At 42.8% G+C, this 22,870-nt stretch overlaps 1 protein-coding gene across 13 annotated transcripts in view; it reads right to left on the bottom strand.

The window, feature by feature from the left end:
• gramd1bb (GRAM domain containing 1Bb) overlaps window positions 1–22,600 on the bottom strand; it is an 81,793-nt gene extending 59,193 nt beyond the window's left edge. For 5 of the 13 annotated variants that reach the window (XM_070969766.1, XM_070969767.1, XM_070969770.1 and 2 more), the window contains exons 1-3: window positions 10,820–11,708; window positions 4,919–5,008; window positions 605–631 (exon numbers count right to left, since the gene is read on the bottom strand). In XM_070969766.1, coding sequence (XP_070825867.1) covers window positions 605–631; window positions 4,919–5,008; window positions 10,820–11,229 — 527 coding nt within the window. In that variant the 5' untranslated portion in view covers window positions 11,230–11,708. Of the gene's footprint in view, window positions 1–604; window positions 632–2,910; window positions 3,030–4,918; window positions 5,009–10,819; window positions 11,711–22,442 lie in introns of those variants that run through there. The other 8 variants (XM_070969764.1, XM_070969768.1, XM_070969771.1 and 5 more) reach the window with 6 other exon arrangements.
• Between the last annotated feature and the right edge of the window lie 270 nt (window positions 22,601–22,870).

The raw sequence follows: 22,870 nt of genomic DNA, 5'->3' as shown, positions 1-22,870 counted from the left end.
TTGAGGTTAAAGTTAGCTGTTATTTATTCCTATTCTTAATTCTACAGTATAGTGCACCTGTGTTCAGAGATTTCTCATGTGTTGCACCACAGACTAAAACCATCATTACCTATCACTCACCTTTTCAGCTTGTGCCTTGCACCCCTTCGCTGCAGGACTGGCACAGTGTCTCTTTGACAGCAAAGCCTTCACACCCAGAAGAATAAAGTGTCTGTGCCCACAGTGTGTGTGTGTGTGTGTATGTGTGTCCACGGCCCTGACCTGCCACCGGCTGGTGAGCTAAAAGACTAAAAACTCCACAGCAGCGTCCAACTCACAAAGCCCTGTTTGTGTCTGATGTTGTTTGTCCAATAAAAGCAAACAAAGGCATTCCATGGCTTGCAACTGTATTCACTGCCGGCCTCTCCAAATGTAAAGCGCATTCAGACACCTTGGTTGGTGGACAAAGGCGTGAATCTGTGTCACATGCGGGGTGGGAGGGCCGGCGCAAATGGGGTGACAGTAGGGCCAGTCCCACTGGATCGCAGCGCCATAAGCCCACCAGCATACGGTGCATGCTCACACTTCTCTCAGTAAAAGATGAGCAGTCAGAAGGGGCACTTACCTGATTTTGTCCGCTGCACTGTCAGACCTGCACGGGAGAAAAGACAATAGATCAGTGATGTGGCACTGAATCTGTGTGGTCTTACACACTGCACATACTTTAAATACCCCGAACAATAGTGATGATGATAATAAAAGAGAAAAGAATATGAAACTTTATTTACCATTTTAAGCAGCATATAAACAATCAACACATGGTTTCTGATACATAACATATCATTAAGTAGTTTTTAAGCAGATACAAAGATATTTTAGTGTTGTCTTTATAAACAGCTACAACTCCTTCATAACTCCTTTGAAGCATCCATTCCTGGTATATAGAAAGTTAATGTATGTTTGCTTACATTATGTAGCCGAGTTTAACAGGCTACAGTTTTACAAAGTTTGAAATCAAACATGTATTAACAATTGAGTGCACGGTATTGATCACACTTTATATTTACTGTAGGTGCACATGTTCACCTTTAGCTAGCTGCTTACTAGCATGCATAGTAGTGTGATATTGGCTCTTTATTAGTCATTATAAAGCACTTATTAATGCCTTATTCTGTGGGTTAGGGTTAATAAGATCATAATTCATGTACAACAGATTCCTTAGTATCAATACGCAGTTATTCTGAGGTTATTGTGGGAAATAGTTTATGGCCGAGCAAGTGTAGAATACGGTCATGCAGAATAAGGCATGAATAAGTGCTTTATAATGACTAATAACAAGCCAATATGCTATTACATGCATGCAAAAAAGCAACTAGTTCAGGGTAATTATGCAGCTTAATTTAAAATGTTACCATAATAATACTGTTTTAAGTACATATGCAATTATAATCACTGACAAATACATGAAAAATGTCCTTAGAGCCACACTGCAGTGTTTTATACAGCGGTGTTATTACGCCTGCTAATATGCCGCTCCGTTCTCGGCTGCCTCTGTTCAACATCGACGTGCTCCCAATAGCTCCGATTATAGAGAACAAGAAAATGTCTTACCATGATTATGCAGATGACACACAGATTTATATAACAACATCACCAGGTGACTAACAGTCACATACAAGCACTGAGTAAGAGCATCGAACAAATCCGTGACTGGATGTTCCACAGTTTCCTCCAGTCAAACAAAGATAAAAGTGAGACGGAGCCAAGGGAAAACCGAGCCAGAAAATCTTAGTGCAGTCACGGACTCAGATCTAAACTTTAACAGCAACAAAAGGACAGTTACAAAACCTCATGTCTGAGCAGTTGGGCTCGTCTACTGTAACGCTTCACAGGTCTCTCTAAAAAGCCGATCAGACAGCAACAGCTGATTCAGAGTCCTCACTGAGACCAGGGGAGCAGATCACATCTCTCCAGTTCTCAGGTCTTTACACCGGCTTCCTGTTTGTCAAAGAATTGATTTTAAACACCAAATGTTGGTTTATAAAGCGTCAAAACTTGACACAGAGAAGCAGCATTCAGTCTTTAATCTGAAACAAACACCCAGAAAACTCTCTACCAGTTTGTTTAAATCAGGGCAGAAGACTTTTCTGCTTGCCACTGCATTTATTAAATAACATTTAACCCCATTTTAACGGTAGCTGTAGTTGTTATTCTCTTATTCTTAGCTTACTTTTTATCTTCTATTTCACTGTATACCCTAAATCCTTTTTGTGAGTGTCTTTATAGAATACATTTTGTTATAGTGCCTTTTGCTATACAAATACACTTGCCTTGCCTTGCTTGTACATACTAAAAGTAAAGTGCCACATGCCTTTAATTGACAACCTAATGTAAAATTCAGCAATTGCACTGTAGTTACATAAATATATACTCTATACTATAAAGTGACCCACTGATGGCATGGCTTGCAGCGTGTAATCCAGATTCACAACTCACAATCATGCTGCGTCATCTTCACTGATGAGTCATATTACACTGTCTCAGCAAAGTCACATTGTGATATTACATAACCCTATCTGCAGTTATAGTGGGGGAGTTGAATTTGGTAGATGTAAATATATACGCAAATGACCGCGAATGAGCAAACTCGTCCTCATGCCTCCATCCGAACGTCTCTCCCTGAACCTCCGCGGCTGCCCCGCTAATCTGGCAGAGGCAGCCAAAATCACAGCTAGGGGTGCATATTAGCCGACAGCCTGCTGTCGCTTCACCAGAAAACGCAGCTGCACACAGCACACCGAACAAACTGCAGCACACAAGACAAGCAGACCGATGCGGTAAGAGCAAAACAAGACTGACGGACATGGAGGCGGCGAGACAGGTAGAGAGGCAGCGGTGCAAGGCTGCAGGCAGAAATGCAGCTGTTTTTACCTGCAGAGGAGACATGACATTCCGTGCCCTCTAAATCCGGCTACAGAACGCTGCTCTCCCTGCAGCTGCCGTAGACACCCCTCACTTGCTATCACCAGCACAGCAAAGAGAAGTGCAGCAAGAAATCCCATATGTTTGACAGGTACCGCTTCCTAATTCGAGCGAGTGGAGACACTGAGCGAGAAGGGTGCGCGGGAGGGAGAGCCACAGAGAGAAACATGGAGAAGAGTGCAGGACAGAGAGAAAGAGTGGAGGTGTAGTGGCCGGGAGACAGAGCACAGAGGGAAAGGCAGCTGTGTGGGAGGTTATTATGAGGCCAGACGAAGAGGGTTCCAACACATCTTCAGTTTGAGAATTTTCCACTTTTATCAGAATCTTTCTTCACCGTTTCTTGGATAAATTAGGAACTACTATCAACACGTGCATGTTGACAAAATCAGCAGCTCTGTGCAGCCTGTGACTGTTTAACTACAGGAATAATCTGGATTTCATTCTATTTTGTGTCAATTTTTTATGCTAAAGAAAAGTTCATTTTGCATCACCCAAACCAAGAAATTAGCCAGAGGAAACCTATAAAGCTGAAGCTCAGTACCTTTGCCAAGAGCTGAAAAGTGTTAGATTTGGCTGAGACTTGTGTACAAGTTGCCCTTTGTCCAAAAAACCTGTTTAAAATGTTTTGGTGATCTAAATCCAACTCCTCAGCCATTTGACTGTGTTCATTCATGTGCTGGTCGTAAAATCTAACAACAATCTGCGAGCTATCAGATGCTAAACAGCATTAATCCAAGAGTCAGCCTTGTTAGAAGTCAAACACAAAAGACAGAGGAGACCACACTCACGGCTCTATCTTTAGAGCACTGTTAAGCATTTGGAGAATGGCTTCTGTCTTACTTTGATAATTAGGTGGACAAGCAAGAAGAGACACCCCTGCAACAGTGCAATGCAGATCTCATTAAACCGCACTTCATACCATCTTTCATGTCACTGTATTTCAGGACAAAAAGTCCAAAGCTTCAGTGTTACACATAGCTCTACTTTCTGGATACATCTACTCCTTGGTCTCCTGACTAGTTTCCTCCTGGCTACATGACTTTACTTCAGGGATAAAGTACGAAACTGCATATCATATCCCAAGGCACACGCACGCACACACACACACACACACACACACACACACACACACACACACACACACACACACACACACACACACACACTCTCTCTCTCTCTCTTATATTAGACAGGTACACACACAGACACACACACCAGGTACAATAACTAATTTAATGTACAGACCTGTCACTGGTGCGCCTGTGACAACTGCAGCACTGCAGAGCTAATGATACAGCCTGTCTCTCAACTCAAACTGAGCCATGGGGAAGCAGAGGCAACAACTGCTGTAAGTCTATACACACATGTGGCATTATTACGTGATTATTAAAGATCCAGATAACTGGTAAAAGGATGGCTCATGCTGACAAAAAAATTTTTTTTTTGTTACAATATGCCTTTAAAGTTTTACAGTCAAGTGCACAAACACCACCTATGTTATTTTGAAGCCCTCATTAAAGTCACTGACATGACTCCATTTGCACAGAATAAGACTCCTCCAAGACAAATCATATCAGCTGGTTGAAGGCTTGAATTTGTAGTTTGAAGAAAAAAAGTAAATTAATTAAAAGCAGCAATGAAACAGGCTTTACAGCAAGGCCTTTGTGGAAGAATATGAAGAGGAAGTGCCCCCTGGTGGAGAATGTATGCAAGGCACAGACTGAAATTAGGGAATATGTTGACATTTTCAGGATTCTTCCCAGTTGCATGAATCTACTTGTGACTAGATGGACACAAACTGCATTGTATGTGCTCACCCACAGATTCATTGCAATATAGATATAAAAATACAAATAACTGTAATACAGTTCCAACATTTACTGTACATCTCCAGCTTTCAGTGCTGGGGCAGTGAAAGCTGAAACTTTCACACAACACACGCACACACACGGCTCACCTCTCCTCTCGTATTAACGGAGTCAAGAAGCGAGTGTTGTCATCTTCATGGCTGCTCTGGAGGCTGCTCTGTTGACTGCTCTGCTGGCTGCTGCATGGCACATGAGAGGGAGACAAGGCAGAGGTGAGGCGATCATTATGGCATGGCTCTGTTAAACTTGATGGTGTATAGTACACCTTGCGGTGCACACAAGACACACTCGGTGAAAAACATGCATGGCATAAATAGACCCTCTTGTATAAACTCGACAATTATATCTTGACATTACATTTCTTTATTTTTGCTGTTTATACTATGTTATCCAGGGAACTGCAGGGCAAAAATGCCAGTTTCCATCATGAAACTGTTTCTGCTCGGCCTTACATCACCTCCCCGCAATCCTAGAAATTAAGCATCAAATACATACAGTCAAATACACGTGGTAACTGCAGACATGTACATGGCAACTTGGTGCACATATCCAATGTGAACACTAGAGGGGGCTATATGACACAGGCTATGCAAAAGATAAGGATCCTGATATTTAGTAAGAAGGTTACAGATGTGTAAGGGAATGAAGTCCAGACAGAATTTAAGATGCACACATGAACAAGATTTTTTTCAGTGAATGATTTCCCTTTTTTAAGATTCTGCTGTCAACAACAACACTTTGACATTTAAGAATAAAGCTGGTCTGTTGGGAAAGGTCCTCATGAATTCACACTCTGCTGGGTGCCATGATCCGCCTCTAACAGTAGCTGCTCTACTCAAGGCTGGAGGGTTTGAGAGTTGAGGTACCTTTAATACACTGTAGATGCACTGTGAAAACAGCTTTTGAACTCTAATGCTATTTGAAATGCTATTTTTTCCTCAAAATTAAATAATATATCCAATATTTATCTTTACTCAAATGAAACAACATTGAAATTAAATGACCTTGCCGGGCTGACAGCCAGTTTTCTCATGCTTCCAAAGAGAGAAAATGAGGATTTCACAATGTGACTTTAAGTAAAAGTCAGCTTTGAAAGGTCTTACAGTGTAAATGAGTGGCATGCAGTGAAATACGGCTGCATTAAGGTTGAAAATATGTTTAAAAAAAAGACTTCAAAGGTAGGAATTTAAGAGTAGCCTTCAGTATAATTCCTGCGCTTGAACAGCTTTGATGGATACATAGGAAACTGTACATATATGTTGACTCAGTAATGAAGTAAGACGATGTGTGTTATAAGAGGACATTTTTTGTGGAATATCACTTCAGCTCCTCTCCCTTATCCTCTAGCTGAGGCCTCCTCTGCAGCAGGTGCGGCATGTCTGCAAGCTGTTCTCTCAGAGGGAAAACAGCGCGCTGTACAGTACGAGCAGACGCATTTGTTGGGGTTTATGCAAGTATTTGTACTTGTGCCCCCGTCCTTTAGTGCATGTTCATTTGAAATCAGGAGGACAGAAAGTTGACATGTGACCCTCACCTAATTATTCATTGCTCATGCACAATTGATGGAATATGTGCTTTGAACATGATAGCGAAGGCTTGGGACAAAGTTGACAACCATCTGCAGTACACAGTAAAAATCTCATTTTCGTTTTCAGAGATGGACTTCATCCTGTCACCTGCTCCGTGGGAACTGGCAGCATTACACAGACGCTTTTCTCATACAATTTATCATCTCACTGCTGCTGCAATTGAGCAATTTGAAGAGCTTGCCGACTTAATAACATTTCTTCAAATGGTAACTTTGTCAGAGGTTGTGTGTCTGAAATATTTAAATGTTTGGGTGAGGTGGAAGCAGCGAAGCCTGGCAAAAGACACTCCATCGCTTCCTCAAAATAGCCCTGCTCTTATCAGCCTGCAGAACAGCAGATTCCCTTGTGCCTGCGAGCTTCCAATGCTCCCAGACACACAGTCCTAAACACACGCACACATTTAAAGTCCACGCATGCTATGCATCACAGAAAGTGAGGCAAAAACAAGAATGACAAGATTAAGAGAGAGAGACAGGAAAGAAAACAACAGTGATGACTATGAGCACTTGAGCTTGATAAAGAATGATTTACTCACCAGAGATTACACTCCACTGTGAGGTCAGAGCAGATTAAAATCCAAATATTCTCACAGTTTTATACGGCATTTAAAAAAAAAAAATCTCTGAATACTGCTTTACATCATTCACTTCTGACCACCATTAATCGTTACTGTATACCTCAACGACAAACAATAGCAACAATTCAGTTTAACACCTTTTAACTGTAGTAAATAAGATGTTTTTGAACACTTACTTCATTCTAAACTGCTGCTGTGAACAGAAGACCATGTTAACAGTGTTCACACTGTGGCAGACAGACCACAAGTATTGCGTTAACTATAAACCCTCTGCCATGTTTGTATATTAACAGGGCAGTGACAGCGCGCGTCAAGCCACAAACAAACCTTTGACTAAACTGCTCACGAAACACCATATCCACTCAACACTTGTGCATGTTCAGGGTCATAAAGCACAGTAATGACGAAAAATGAAAAAATATAGTTCACACATTTTTCAGGACCTTTAACCAGACACGCATCATGAACTTTTCAGCTGAGGAAGTTCACGGCTCAGAAAAAGCTAATTCAGAGGGTCAAAGTGCTGGGCAGCCATGAGTGTTATCCCTGCTGGAGGCAAAGGTCCAGCGTCTTCAGTGCTTTAAGAAGAATTGATAAAAATACAGCAGCTAGCAACAATGTGCTGTAAGCATTGCACTGACTCGACACAGGACAGTGACAAATACATAAAGTACACAGGGTGACCATACATACAATAAGTGTTTCTTGCTGCAAATTAATGCCAATTTCTGGAACTTTCTGAAAAAGACAATCTGACACTCACACCAGCTGCAGTCCATGATTGGTCAGGGGGAGAGAAAGTAAGCAGTGAGCACGTCCCACGTCAACAACTGAGTGTGACACTCTAAAAACTTTCCAGGAGAGACTGTTTGAACATGTGCACATGCTAATCCTCAATTTAACAACTGTCCCGTCTTGCCCCTCCCTATGATGCTCTGCCTTTGAGCATAACCCGGCCCTGAGACCAAGAAAGTGGAACATATCAAGTTCTCAGATCTTTGCAGTGGCTTCCTGTCTCACAGTAGATTTTCAGACAATACTTTTACTTTGTAAAACACTGAATGGCTTGTGGCCCAAACCGCGTCTTTAATCGGCTGCTGTGTTACGAACTGTTCAGGCCTCTCAGGTCATCTGGGACACATTTGCTTACTGTCCATACACCTCATATCTCTGCGCCAACTCCCAGTTCTTTTAAATGTCGGCTTCAAACTTTTGTGATGCCTCTGCCTTTTATGAAGCTAAACTTGGGTCTGTTAACGTAGACTGTCGCTGCACCATATTTCCTCTTCCCCGTTTAACCTGTTTCATACCATTTTAGCTTACACAGCATTTATTATTTTGGTAAGCACTTTGAATCTCTGTTGAAAGGTGTTATTGAAAATAAACTTGCCTTGCACAGCTGCAGGTGCAGCTTGCGTTAGAACAACAGGACCTGAATCTAATGTGCTACATCATCAGTAAACATCCTTCTGTTTACTTGTATTGACAGATAACCACGCTCCATATTCTGCATGGCTGTAACACCAGAGCCAGTGTGCATTCGACTAAATAAGATAGCAAGACGCTGCTACTTTTGTTTTCACAATGATGCTACTGTGAAACAAAGGAAAAAAAAGAAACAAAAACCATCAAGCAGTTATAATAAACAGATGTGGGCAATGGGGCTGATAATCCTAGAAAATATGTATCTGCGAGGACATGATGTACAACTTTCCATGACAAAACCAGCTTGTTCTGCTTCATCAATAATTAACTGAGGATAAACATTAAGATCTGGATTATTCATGTCACTCCCACACTGGTTTAAGCCTGGAGATTTTTTCATATACCACATGCAGCTAATAACAAGCTGCAGCTCGAGGAGGAGCCATGTCAGCTTAACGCCACAGTATGCTATTAAGCTGAGGAGCGCTTGTTAGAACAGTCCACATTACACCCCGAAGGGGAGCCGGGCTGTGCCCATGTCGTGCTGGAAAATGACAGTATTTTACACTCAGGGATGCTGTCGGGGTTATGAACTCATCCCTCTGGAGACATGCTGTCTTCCGTTCAGAGACAGATAACACACTGATGGAGTGAGTAATGAACTTGTTCCTATCAGCTATCTGTTACCAGCGATAACTCTCAGGACACGGCAAAGAGAGACAAGAAATAATGACCAGATATTCTAATTTCCACCTCAAACAACCGCCCTTCTGAAAAGATGACATTATTTCCCAGAAATGGTAACAGTGGGCCACGGCTGATCAATGTCCCCACAACGAGTACAATGAAGCAGGCGGTTTAAAACTGAAATTAGTGTACCGTGTGAGCTCTGTCAATGGGAAAAAAAGGCGCTGTTTGACTCAATTTTTCCATAACTGTGCTCAGTACATTATCAACAGAGACTGCTCAGACTTTATTCCCAAACACAAACATACACATGCTTGAGAGTAAATTCACAAATTCATCTATAGAACCAACTGGATGGAGTGAGTTCAGAAGAGTTCATACGTTTTCTGAAGATTTGTTTGGCTTGATAGAGTTTTTTAGCAGGGCTGAACGATATCAAGGAAAGAGTCACATTGCAATGTTTTTGGCAGATGTTGAGATTGAGACATGAGTCATGATTTTAGTAGGAATGGTACAGTATGTTTTGCATTTCATTTTCACTGAAAAAAATGGAGTAAAGTAATCTTTAGTATATCCATATGCAAGTACTTTTTAATTACACTTAACTGAAAACTGCATAATTATTCCTATCTCTTGTCTTGCCTTTTATTGCCCTTTAATCTGCATATTCTCACTTAACACGTTTCAATTCAACTGCGCTGAAATTGTTAAAAAAAAACCCCTAACTTTCAAGGTCCTGATTTACTGTATTGACTGTATGACCTTTCCTCTCGTGCCAGCATCACACAGTGTATCTGAGACGTCAGTGAATATCTCACAACAATGCATCCCAAAGAAAGAAACCTATTGATTTTGTAACCTCTCAACCTTTCATCTAGTACTGCTGTCAAGACAACCTTTTAAGTTTCAAAAGACCCTCCTGTATCTCCTGAGGCATTGTTTCAAACACACAAGATACTGTATACAGTGTGTACGTTTACTCACCTAAGAGGAAGCAACCACTACCTTTGCTGACTTTGTCCTTGTTAGGTAATGTAACAGTCTTTAATCATTTTAGCAGCTGCTGCATGAACTATACATTTCTTGTAAGTTTCCACTTTCCTAAAACTGGTGCCTTCTGCAAGAATGTTGTATTCTAGTACTACACTCAAGTGAACCTGGCCACCTGACACTTATAACAAAACAGCACAAAAAAATGTAAAAAAAAAAAATGCTACAATACCAGACTTAAAAAAGATGCAGGGGAAAACATCACATCCAGATTCCACATTCAAAACTACTACTAAAAAAAAAAAAAAAAAAAAAAAAATCACTGCTGAATTGCTGCAAGCAAAAGACAACAATCATTTTACAAAAGATAAGACCTCAAGAGCACCGAGAGATTTTGTTTCTCTGGGGCCAAAGGTGCTACATTTACTATTTATGTTAGAAAAGTCATGCTGCACTTCAGATTGAACACAAGAACCTGTATCAAAACACCTGAGAAGACATCACGGCCACTACCTCCTGTATTCCCTTGTGCGCGGTCGCTAAGCTGCTGGCTGCTGGACAAGCGTCAAACTCTGAAAGGTGAAGAGAAACCTCAAGCTAAACAGAAGCTAAACACACATTAGTGCAGGTAGCGGGAGCCTTGAAGCAGCATGGAGGTATTAGGGAAGATGTGGGGAGAAGAGGGGGACGGGGAGAGGTGAGAGGGGAGGGCCCATACCAACCTGCTCTCACTGCCTTGCTCCTTCTTCTCTCGGACCTTCAGCCACTTCCTCAACAGGAAACGCTTGCGTCGCGGAGAGGCACTGGGCGTGGAGCATCTCGACCAGGAAGAGGGGGCGTCTTCGTCGCTGGATGGCGTGATCTCAATGGAGGGCAGCTGGAGGTACTCCTTGGAGCCCGAGCGGGATCGAGCCGCGACCTGACCGCCAGCTAGCCGACCCCTATCCATCTCCTTCTCGCTGGGCACGTTCCTCATGCGCCGCATCTTGAAGCGCTTGCGGCGGAGCGTTGGTGTTGAGGAGCTGGATTGCATAGAGCCATCTGACACGACGTAGCTTCCTCCGTCTGAGTATGCAGGAGCATCATTTGGGATGCTCACCTGGAGTGAAGGCGGTCTAAGAGTGTCACTCATGGCCCTGATTAGCTTTCTAAAATGAAAACACAAGCCCTGAAGCGCTTCTTTTTGAGATCCTTGGTTAAAAGAAAGGCAAATTCTGCAGTTCCGCAGCTGGAAGGGCTGTTAGCAAAGCAAAGGTTGAGGTTCAGTGCTGAACAGATGAGGCACTATCTAGAGATCTTGACAGTCTTTGGTGGACCTCACACAGCCCTCTCTGTTCTTCTTGTTTATTTTAAAGCCCTATCCACGTGCCAGCCAATGGACTGAAAGACTGGTTGAGAAGTCCTGATAGCAGATATCTTGGGCCTATCAAGTCCTTGTGCTGCTCCTCAGTTGTTGGTTGATATGCAACAGTTCAGTTGCTGGCTGACAGACTGTGAAGAGCAGTCTTGTGGCAGTAAACTCAGCCTCTCAGGCTGATGAGGAGAGGGCTGGGTTAGATAACAAAGGGGGCTTCTGTTCTGAGAGCAGCAGATGAAACATGTATAAGGCCTGTCAGGGAGTGTAACACAACTCCTTTGCTGGTCCTCCCCAGGGACTGGCGGGCTGAGTTACACACACACACACACTTACACATTGGCTATGCGACTGTCCAAGCTGGCAAAGCTGTTACCTTGGCTGCTGTTGCTAATGCTTAAGAGGAAGGCACCAACTGTCAGCCCTTGAATATTGATGCTGATGTTGTGAGTCTGCGAGGTCGTTTGTTGCCACTTTGTGCACATTTTGAAGTTGCTGCAGCAGAGGAAAACAGCGGCAGGCCGGGTTGTGCTGGCAGGGAAAGCTCCGTCTTGTAGTGTGTCGCTGTCTCCACGTAGTTAATGCCTATAGGTTAGAGGGAGGTGATAGGATTGCAAGGTATAGGCAAGGCTGAGGGTGATGACGACCAAGTTAAGCAGCCACTCAATCACTCACACACACACAGGCAGAGACTATGATAACCAGTCACAGGAAACAGGCAGCACTTCTGATGGGATGCAAACATTCACACACCGAATTCTGATCTCCTAAATGTACAGTTTCTCTCCACCACCATGCACCAGCCCAATTTTCTGAATCCGTAACACCCTCTTTGCCTTAAAATGCAGTTAAATGTATCACAGACTTTTAAATGTGCGTAACTTCCACAAACAAAATCAGGGATAACTAACAACCTCTACAGACCATTGTTCACAATAGATAGATATCAGCTGGCTAACTGTTCTTTGGGTCAAAGGGCATCCACAAAAATGAATGTGCACTGAGGAGAGGCCACATACTTGAGACTTAGAAAAAAAACATCTCACCAAATGTTTGACCTTGACTACGGCGGCAGTGTGTTGACTGGCTGTTTTATGATAAATCCTTGAGTTTTCATGAACGTGGGCCAGGACTACCTCTGTCAGTTTTGCAGGTGCAACAGTCGAGCTAACAGAGCAAAGAAATCAAATAAAATGGGGCACAGTAGCAACCATCACTGACCAAGCAGTCGGGGTAGAATGGGAGCCCTCTGGATCAAAAATAAGGCAGACACAAAGTCAATAGTGAACACAACCATCTGCGTTCTTCTCACAGTCTACGACGTTAGCATCACTTGAATTATTGCTCTGCACATATGGCTCTCTCAGCAGGGCATCTATGAGGTGAGAAACAAATAGCAGGGGGAAGTGCTATGAGCCTACTGAGATAGCAGAGAAAGCATACTGTATACTGTTTGCACAGAAATATTAACAGCCTAACCATTTATTACTACTAATAGTCTTAATGCATTTCCAAATTAAACTGATTCAATAAAAATGGCTATAAAGCTTATTTGAGGCACAGTGTACAAACAAAGTCAAACAGCCCTTACAGAGGATGCAAAACCTTTGCTGTAGAAGCTGGTATAGATCCATAAGGTCAGGAAGTGTGGAGGAATAATTGATTTGGAATTTGAACAAATTTACCCTCTACTGTAAATCTAAGCTTTGCTGCTGCTATGACTCAGAGAAGCACACAACTATGCAGCAATCTAGCCTCGAGGAAGTGAAAGCATAAAAAAGACTTTTCTTAAGTGGGACAAGTGAGAAAAGGCCTGATCTTATCCAGGATGATCAAGGAGACTTAATAAAAGTGGGATTTGACAACGGCAACACAGACAATAATGCAAGGCCAAGACAAAAATTACTCCGAGCTTTCTGGCAGAGAGGAGCAGCCAAGCAGCTTAAGAGATTAGAAAACTCATATCTTGCATCCCGAAACTACAGCTTTCAAAATGAATTTTAAGAAGTGCCGAAAGACCATAAGACAAAGATAACTTTCATCACTGTCTGTGTTCACAAGGAAGAAATTGTGATTCTGTCGTATGATGCAACACTACATGTAACCTTCAATGGACAGATACCAATATAATCAGTATAGCAGTTAAATGTAATGTTGTGTAAATACTGTCCTTCGGTAAGAACATAAATGCAGAACAGGACTAATAATTGTATAATAATGCATAATGCAAAAGGTTTTGAATGTGCACAAAAGGGTGTTTATTGAAAAAGTAGGATGTTAACCATTCAAACCACACTGACCCACAGCATCAGTGTGTTCATCAGCACGACCTTATCAGGGCAAGCAAAGACAACAGTGAGGTCAATAAGGCCCAACACAGAACACTGAGGCTAATCTGCAACCGTCAACCATCAGTGGAGACACAGAGCACTGTAGAATCAGTGCTAATGAAAGCAGCATGAATGAGGCTGCTTGGCTACTTCTACAACCTGCATGAAGAACTTTTTCAATAATTCTCAAAATACAGCTAATTTGTAGATGGCCCTGTATTTACCCAAGACCCAGTAATAACCACGCACTGTTCAGCCAAATGGCTCGAAGCTGATTATTCCGCTTCCCACCACTCATTTAGTGATAAAACAGTAAATTCAAACATTGCTATCAGTCTAAAAGAGATAGCGAGCCAAACACTGTGGCTTCCCTTTGGATTGAGCCAGCACGGATTCATTCACAAATATTTGACTTGAAGCAATTGGATTGTTTAAAGGTCAGCGGGAAGGGGCAGGAATACTGTGCGCTTCAGCGTGCACGGCCCCCTTCCTGCTCAAAGAAAACCTTTCAACTCACTTGAAAACGGGATTTATTGTTTTTATTGCACAAAGAACTAAAACTTTGAGCTATGCTAAAAGTTCTACCAGATACCACTGCATATTCTTCATTGAATGCTATTCTGCTATTATCAGTCCATCTAAATCTGAACATTGCACTTTTTGTTTAGGAAAAGAAAGGACATGAAGACTCAATAGAAGAGTTTTAGGCTCTGAGCCTCAACAGTCCAGGTAACTTACCAATGTTTTTTAAATTATGTATTATTATGTGTTATTGTATGCTGTAAATGATTATGAAACAACACAGATAATTCTAATAGACTATTGATTTATTCCCCTGGCTTTATTAAATCATCATGAAGTCTTGTTGAATACTTTCTATGACAGGTGTTCTCAAATTCATTAGTGAAGATGGAGCTGTAAACAACAACAAAGCGTCTGCTGACAGATGCAATATCACTGACGTATGTTCCAACACGGCATTGTTTATGTTCCCATAAACATGCTCAATGTAGACCCAAGCAAAAGCACAAAGACACACACGCACAACAACACACACTCAGACCTGGAAGCTGAGTGTGGAAGTGGGGGGACGTCATGCATTAATCATGGAGAGACGACGTTTCTCGTTACAGTTTCACACGTTCCAGTCGCCTCGGGTCATACTTTGGCATCGCCGGGCTCAACTCAGGTGAGCGGCTGATGTCACGGTTGAGCACACGGGCACGGCTGAGAATGTAGTTAAAGAGTGTTGTTTCAGGCCACTGCCATGATTTTCATGTGTTGTTTTTAGTGTCACATCTTAGAAAAGAGAAACACTGTTAAACACTGCTCTCTAGCGGGAGAGCGCGTTGACACACGTGTGCATGTCTAAGCCCACTATAACAATATCAAATAAAAATAAAGAGCACAGCAGGACAGACCCTAATGGTCTAGCCATCTTGTGACTCAGTGCGTTGTGCACTTTGCCATGCATACGTTAGCGGAGTCAACAGATGGACCTACCACGGAGAGGCTTTGCTGTTACAGCTGAGACGGAGAGGGCTGTTTTCCATCACCGTGATGGCTACACAGCACAGAACGACCATGTGATTACTTGCCTTTCACGAGCCATTACTGACCATCAAAGTTCAGCTCCATTGTTCCCCACTTCTCTATTCTTAGCACCGTGTCCCAGTCAGCACAATGTCAAAGACCGTGGGCAGATTACAGAGGCATGCTAATGCTGATTAAACTAACACTCATGAAAATACATGCTGCATAAAGTGCTCTGATTAGTCAAATGAATTCTTAACAAGTGCACAAAAAAGAACATCTGAGGACTGGCAAATCTCTTTGCCGTGGTGATTAAAGTATGAAAAGGACTATAACATCGAAGAGGCTGCAGCAACAATCCTTACCAATCCTGAATCTACCTGTACGAATGCAGGATGCTGCAAAAATAAACCTATGTACTTGATACTAAGCAGTAGAGTTGGGCGGTATCCAAATTTTGATATCGTCAAACTTTCCCCACATTTTCCCGGGGTATACGGTATTACCGTGACTAATTAAAAATCACTTTGCAGGGCAGTGCAGTTCAGACGGTCAATGCTCACGTGAAGAAGCACCAGTCCTAACTTGTAGCATACCAGAATGATGGAGAGAAACTCAGTTAAAAGCCTCTACCAAGCATTGGCACCCAGACGAAACACAATTCATAGCTGCGTTAGTTCGAGATCAATCACGAAGGTCCTGGTTGTTTACATAAAGAGGAGGGGGTTTCGCGAATGGAGGGAGAGCTCTTCATGCAATAACCTATCTCTGGGCTTACTTCCTTCTGGATCGTCATTGGTGTTTCTATGGTGAATGTGGGCGGGTCGCTGAGCGATTGACCGGCGTAACCACGCAGTTAGTTTCATCGCTCCGTCTCATGAAAGAGCTGAGTGCTTACAGAGGACTCTGTTGAGCAGCCCGAAGTGTTATTTTACCGTTTTATTTGCATTTCGTCCTTTTATGAGAGCTAAGAACAATAGCAAGCAGAAAAAAGGCTGAAAAAGTGTTTTCAACAGAGGAGTTTCTCCGTGTGCTTGGACAAGATGCGCCCATAAGAGCGCATGGACATACCTGTGTTAAAACATCTGTACGACTGCTCAGGTTCATTTTGTAGCATGTACTTTTGCACAGTCACCTTTTTCTTGAGTAAAAATTCAAACAGATACATTGAATGGAGTGGATTTCATTTTTGTTATGACGATGCTACAATTATGTTAGACCCCTATAGACCTATATGCGCAGCATTTTTTTTTAATGACGGTAATGAAACTGATACCGTTGCTATTTTTAGATACCGCGGGATACCTTATTACCTGATTACCGCCCAATCCTACTAAGCAGTGCCATGAAACTTAAGTTTGAGGATTAATATGAGAGCTGGATTGTGAATGCCACCATAGTATGGCATGTAAGGACAAAACAGACATGTTAATTAAAATGGGTATAGATACTGTAGGCGTCAAACAGACTCGACAGTCCCACATTCCAGGATGTGGCCTGGAAGTTCACATCACTGTTAACTCAGGAGACAAAGAACTGAGGGACTGACTTTGCCATACAGAACTGAAAAGTACATTAAGTGATACGTGTCATCCAACATGTGTTTTCAGTTACTGTAACATGCTGATTTGGACTCAGGGACAATAAACCCTGAACTAACAGGAAGTGTTGTCGGCTAATCCATTAAACATAGAGATGGAGTTTCTGGAGTCTGCACCCAACCTTATCCCTAACCCTAACCAGTTTTTTAAGTGGCACTATAGGAAACACAATATTCGAGGGGGGGACAGACTTTGACACGACACCCGTCCACGTGGCTTTCTTCCCCTGAGATCAGCTGAATCCCAGGCAAACATGCTGAAGGCTGGCATCCAACCAGCTCTGAAAAAAGACAGATATCACAAGAAATCTGCTGCAGTCTGGCTGTGAAAGTCCTGTCCATACACAATGACCAAAAGTTGGAAACGTCACAACTGAGACAAACTTCAGCAAATGCTGCCACTGTGTCTCCTGCACACCTTAGTGAAGTTGTGTGAAGATGTTCTCACCCTGTCACCTGCTGACAGACACAGCCAGCTGAAGACAGGTCGCCACAAGGGATTGAGAACACCTGAAAATACCCAAAAGCTCCAGAGAGCAGACGTACCAGCTGGCCAGTCTGCAATGTGCGAGCAACAGCAGTCCATCAGCTCTGCTTTATTCACTAATTTGTATGATGAGTAGTTATTAGTGGTGTGTGTAGTTAGTAGTTTAATAAAGCTTTTATTTATAAAGAGCCTGGTTATGGGAGTTTGAGTGTATGAAGTACTACAGTCACAGTGCATGAGGCAAGAACTCCAGAACCGAGACTGAGTTAATTAACTGAATATCATTTTCAGTTCTTTAAAGGTGGTGCCCTGAGGTGAATTTAATGCAAGTTAAATTCTGTTATTTAGCATAAATATTATTTCTGATAGCCCAAAGTCAAGTGGAACCACTCGTCTTCATCTTTTGTACAGATAGATGTTTTCATGCTGTATAATTTTGGTTGGCTCTTTGAGGCTTATCATATTGTTGCATATTTTGGTATCCTTTCAGGCATTCTGCTACATTTGAGACCCCTTCTTCTAACAAAAGGGCTATTTTCCAAGGGAATGAAAAAAAAGGAGACAAATTAGGTGAAACAATATTTTCACATAAAATATTTATACCCTGCGTCTGCACAATGTCTCACAGGCATGATGCTATTCATGTGCCGCGATGTGGAGCCCATACTAAACAACCCGCTCCCCATACAAAACGTATCAGTGAGCAGCTCCTCATTCATACAGGAGCGCGTCATGCAACACAACGGGGCAGCAGTACATTATTACTGTGAGGTGACGGGAGAATATGACATGCCCTGTGAAGCAATGATGAGATTATAAACTCTGCTCACGTAAGAGGCTTCAGCCCACCCTACCTTTTCCCTTCCTGTGCTAATCTACTGCATAAACCTGAGTAGAGCTCCTGTCACACGGGCATCTGATTGCACACCGGCCCACTGTAAAAAATGAAGGCGCACACTGTCCTGCAAATAACTGCATTCAAAACAGACTTGTGTCTTTCTTAGTGGAGCTCTGCTAAGGTGCCCTGCCGTTCACCATCCTGGTCACTGTAAAATAGCTTCATTGTAAATACCACAGCTGTATTTACTCACAAAAAAGTTACATGAATGACGCACACTAAAGGATTATCCTACAAGGCTTCTTCACAAATGTTGAGGGTTTTCATTAGGCTTCATATACAGTACAGAGACATACAGCTGCTTAAATAGTATTACATATTTTGCTGTACCCTCAGTGCATCCCTCTTGTTTAGAGCTGGCTGTGTCTCGTCATAAAAAAGGGCTACCCCTCCTCTCCTTCTCTTTGGTCCATGTGTTTTGAGACTTGCTGTACTGATCAAAACCCCAGCTTTCATCTCTTATTTAGACACCCTGGCTTCTAAAAATAGCCTTGTTACACTATGGAAACAGGAACAGCTCTTTAGTGAGGTATAACACAGCATGTGGTATTGCAAATGCGAGGCTGTAGTTGAGACCCAGATTATCTGAATTAGAGTTGAGACAAACCGAATCCCAAATATGTGACTGAATGAGCTGGTTTCACAATTATTGCATTTTAATTGAAGGTATGCACCGGGGATGAACTGGCCAAACCTGTTCTGAATGAATTTGAAATTGAGAATAGGTCATATTGTTGCAGAGTAATGCTTTATGTTATGCCTGCATGTTCTTCATAAAGCTCCCTGTACAAGAGTTCACTGATTGGTAGATACATACCATGCTGAATCAATTCCCAGTGGATGTTTTTCAAGGCAAAGTAAGTTAAAGAGTACACACTGAGGGTAAAGGAGAATCAGGCAACATTAAACGAACCAGTGAAACTACTCATTTTATGAAATGAAGATTTTATGTAGCCCTAAAATACTACTTGAGAAATAACACCAGTAACATGAGGGAAAGCAATTTTTGCTGAGTCTGATCAGTATCAGCCCAAAAGAGCCCTTGATAAAAGCAATGATACTACAGAAAAAAAACTTACTTCAGCTTCAGTCTGTAACTGCTGGATCCTGCATGCAAAGCGCCAAACACAATGCCAGTTTGTGGTTCGTTACAGTCTGTTAACCTTCATGACAGCGAGATTTGTCTGAGTTAGGTCTGACTGGTACTATTAGATTCTAGTTTTACCACAGCAATTAGGAGCCATTAAGTGATGGTAGTTAATGAAGTGCTGACGAGACATTGTGTTTGGATCCGTCACGCTGTACTGCCTCTCATGTTTGGTGCTGCTAATATGAGTGATGTGTTTATGTGGCTGTAGGTCTCCATCTGGCCGCTCTAATGCTCCACTAATCCCGTACCTGAAGCCCAAAACTTGTGATGAAATCTGGGGAGCCTGAACACATCAGCCTAAAATCAACAGGCAGGTACTTCTTTTAGTTCAGAAGATGCTCCTCATTACATCCTTTTCAGGTGTAATGAAAAGGCTGTCGTGTCCTAATGGAACTGAAAATGACTCAAGCAGTGTGGTGCTGATTTTGGACCTCCATCAGATGGAATAATCATCTCCGAACTGAGGATGTGAAACTGTGCCAATTTCTAGTTCCACGCCCACAACTCTCAACGCTTTCACTGCACATAAATAACAATCCAATGAAGTTCACTGTTTACTGACAAACTGTTATCATTATCTTACTTTGTTTATGAGCTAATGTATCTGCTTCTCCTATCCCGACTGATGGTTGAAAGCCTTTTAAAAGCCTGTTGATTACAATGTAGTACAATCAGGCAAATACTGTGCCCTCTTTTTCAGAAACAATGCTACCATTAAAAAAGAAAATAAACTGTTTGTCAGATATCAGTACCCAGGAAATCCATGGTCAGACCACGCTTAGCAGGGAAAAAAAACCCAGCCCACAAAACCTACAGAGTCTCTCGAACCGACGTACTGACGACAAAACAAAACTCTCATTAACTACAGAATGAGTCATTTCAACAGATCGGATCGATGCCTTCTAATCCAGCACATGGGAAAAAACACCTCTCGTCGGCTTGTACATCGCCACTGAAACCACATGATTTAGAGGTCGAAACCCTCTACAGCATTTACAGTCAAGTGTAAAAGACATGTATTCGCACTGCAGATAATAATACAGGTCACTATAATTACCCCCCTGAGAAATCACCCTGAACAACCTCATCCTTCAACACAACCTGTGACACTTCTATATCTACAGTACGACTGAAGCACAGACAACTGCGAACAGCAGCACTCTCTCTCCACCAACTGTCATTTCCTGTGGGGTTAAGAGGCATTTTCCCAGGCCTGACAGCCACAAACAGCTGAGAGAAGAGGGGCTGTCAGAAACTGTGAGATGCATTCAAAGTGGTCTTATTCAGAGAGTGAGAGCTGGCCACAGTGACAGCCACAAGCGGATTTCCAACTGCTCGCGTTGGGAGCACGCTGTTGTTTACATGCCAGTCAGCTACAGGCCTCCACAACTGTAAGACATCAGAGCATTTCTTTCATCTGGTTCAGGGTAGAGATGTGCAGAGGTGCAATTCCACTGTGCTGGTTAAAAACAAGCTCTGACACCTACTGTAGCTCACAAAACACAACGTCTTAACAGTTTGATTTCTGCATGTGTCTCTATGCGCACTATAAATAAGTTGGTCGTTAAATTGTTATTTACGCTAAGCTATGATAACAAATCCCGGGGCTGTGAGCTGGATGCTGAAAGGAACTGAGACATCTGACCCCCTCATTTGAGTTTGGTCAAAATGGAAATCAAGTGTATTTTCAACTGTCACTGTCACTTTCACTGTCCCTTTAATATGTGAATTTTCGATACAAATGTCATGTTCATACTGAATCAAAGGGAAATGTCAGAGATATACATGTGTGCATTCACGCATGCAAGCACAGAGAGAACTGAATAAGATCCTGCTGGGACACGCGGGGATAAACTGCAGATTGTGCTTGAGGCCTCCTGAAGCCTTTTTTTCAGAACATGCTGTACTGCATGTGTACAACCCCACAGACAACCAACGAACGATCCGAGTCTCATACAGTCACCACACACACTCTTCACGTCCACTCCTGAGGCTTGATCAGGAACATCAACCAATCAATAAAGATTATTTGTTATCATTTGAACGAGAGCATTGTTGCATTGTTTCTATCTATCTATCTATCTATCTATCTATCTATCTATCTATCTATCTATCTATCTATCTATCTATCTATCTTACAGGACTCACAGCCACCATGCTTTTTACTGAGCACAGTACAGCAAAGTGATTGTTGCAACCAATGTCAAGGTTAAAACTTGGAACAAGCAGGGTCCTGCTGAGTTGAGTTGAACGATCATCAGTGAAATATGAAAAAACACTCCACGATGGTGCACGTTTAGTGCAGTGTAGAGTACATTTTACTTATAAAACTGTATAAATAAAAAGCAGAAATACCCACAAAAATAGTGAAGTTAGTTCTATCAACCTGCCTACAACGATGGAGACATGACAACAATCAGATGGTAAAATGTGGTCTTACAGGAGCCATGGACAGACAGCAGGGGCCGGGGATCGAACCCCCACCCTGCGACTGAAGCCACATGTCCTTTAAGACAGCCTCAGTGGAAAGGCACGAGGACCCTCTGCTCCAGCACGAACAGACAGAGCACGCAGATGGCGAACAGTCGCTTTTCGATAGAGACATTTACTGAAAGGCTGAATAAAGTTTGGTGATGCACGCACAGCAGCACCTGTCTCAGACAGGAACTGGAGAGACACAGCAAGTGCACTGACACTGCAGGGAATTAGAATGCATTCCGGATTACGGGGCATGTATTTACATTCGGGAAACACACTGTTTACCCATCAATCAACTGTTTAGCCTGTGCGTTTCAGCGATGACGACGTGTAAATTGTGAATCTATGTCGCGCGCTGAGAATGACTGCGCACGCTACCGACTAAACTGTCGTCGTTCCGGGTTCTGCAGCGCAAAACATCCAGAGACAGAGCAACAAGTGTCAGGTCCAGCAAACCCCAGGAAACCCCGGCAAAACTCTGACATGTTCCGTCGCTGTCTGTGCTGCGTATTTACCTTCGATTCGACCTCGCCAACTTCCACAAACTTCTCCGTCCGCCACAGTCACACAGCGCCAAACCCACAGCAGGGCTTCATGGCCGGCGCTCATCCATGTTGACAGGTTGAAACAAATCCGGCGAGGTGGGTGCTTTGTTTACCAAACTCAAATCAGTGCATCTCGGAGGCGGGGACCTGCAGCCCGTTACTTCACGGATGAGAGGCGCAGAGAGCAGACCACCGAGCTGTGACCTATCAGTGTCTGCCCAGACGCCACAAATGACCTCCCTTCTTTTAACCTGTTAGTGGCGCGAGCGCTGCAGAGAGCCACCTGCCTGTAACACGCCGTGATTTACACACTGCTGTTTTTAATCTGTATTGTTGCGAATCCTCCACCGTGAAGACAAAGGAACAAGATGATGTTGTAAAACGATAAAACTTCCAGG

This window comes from Chaetodon trifascialis, chromosome 9 (assembly GCF_039877785.1).
Source record: "Chaetodon trifascialis isolate fChaTrf1 chromosome 9, fChaTrf1.hap1, whole genome shotgun sequence".
NCBI classification, from domain to species: Eukaryota; Metazoa; Chordata; class Actinopteri; order Chaetodontiformes; family Chaetodontidae; genus Chaetodon; species Chaetodon trifascialis.
The sequence above is the reverse complement of the archived record's forward strand: the minus strand, read 5'-3'. Positions and strand labels throughout refer to the sequence as shown.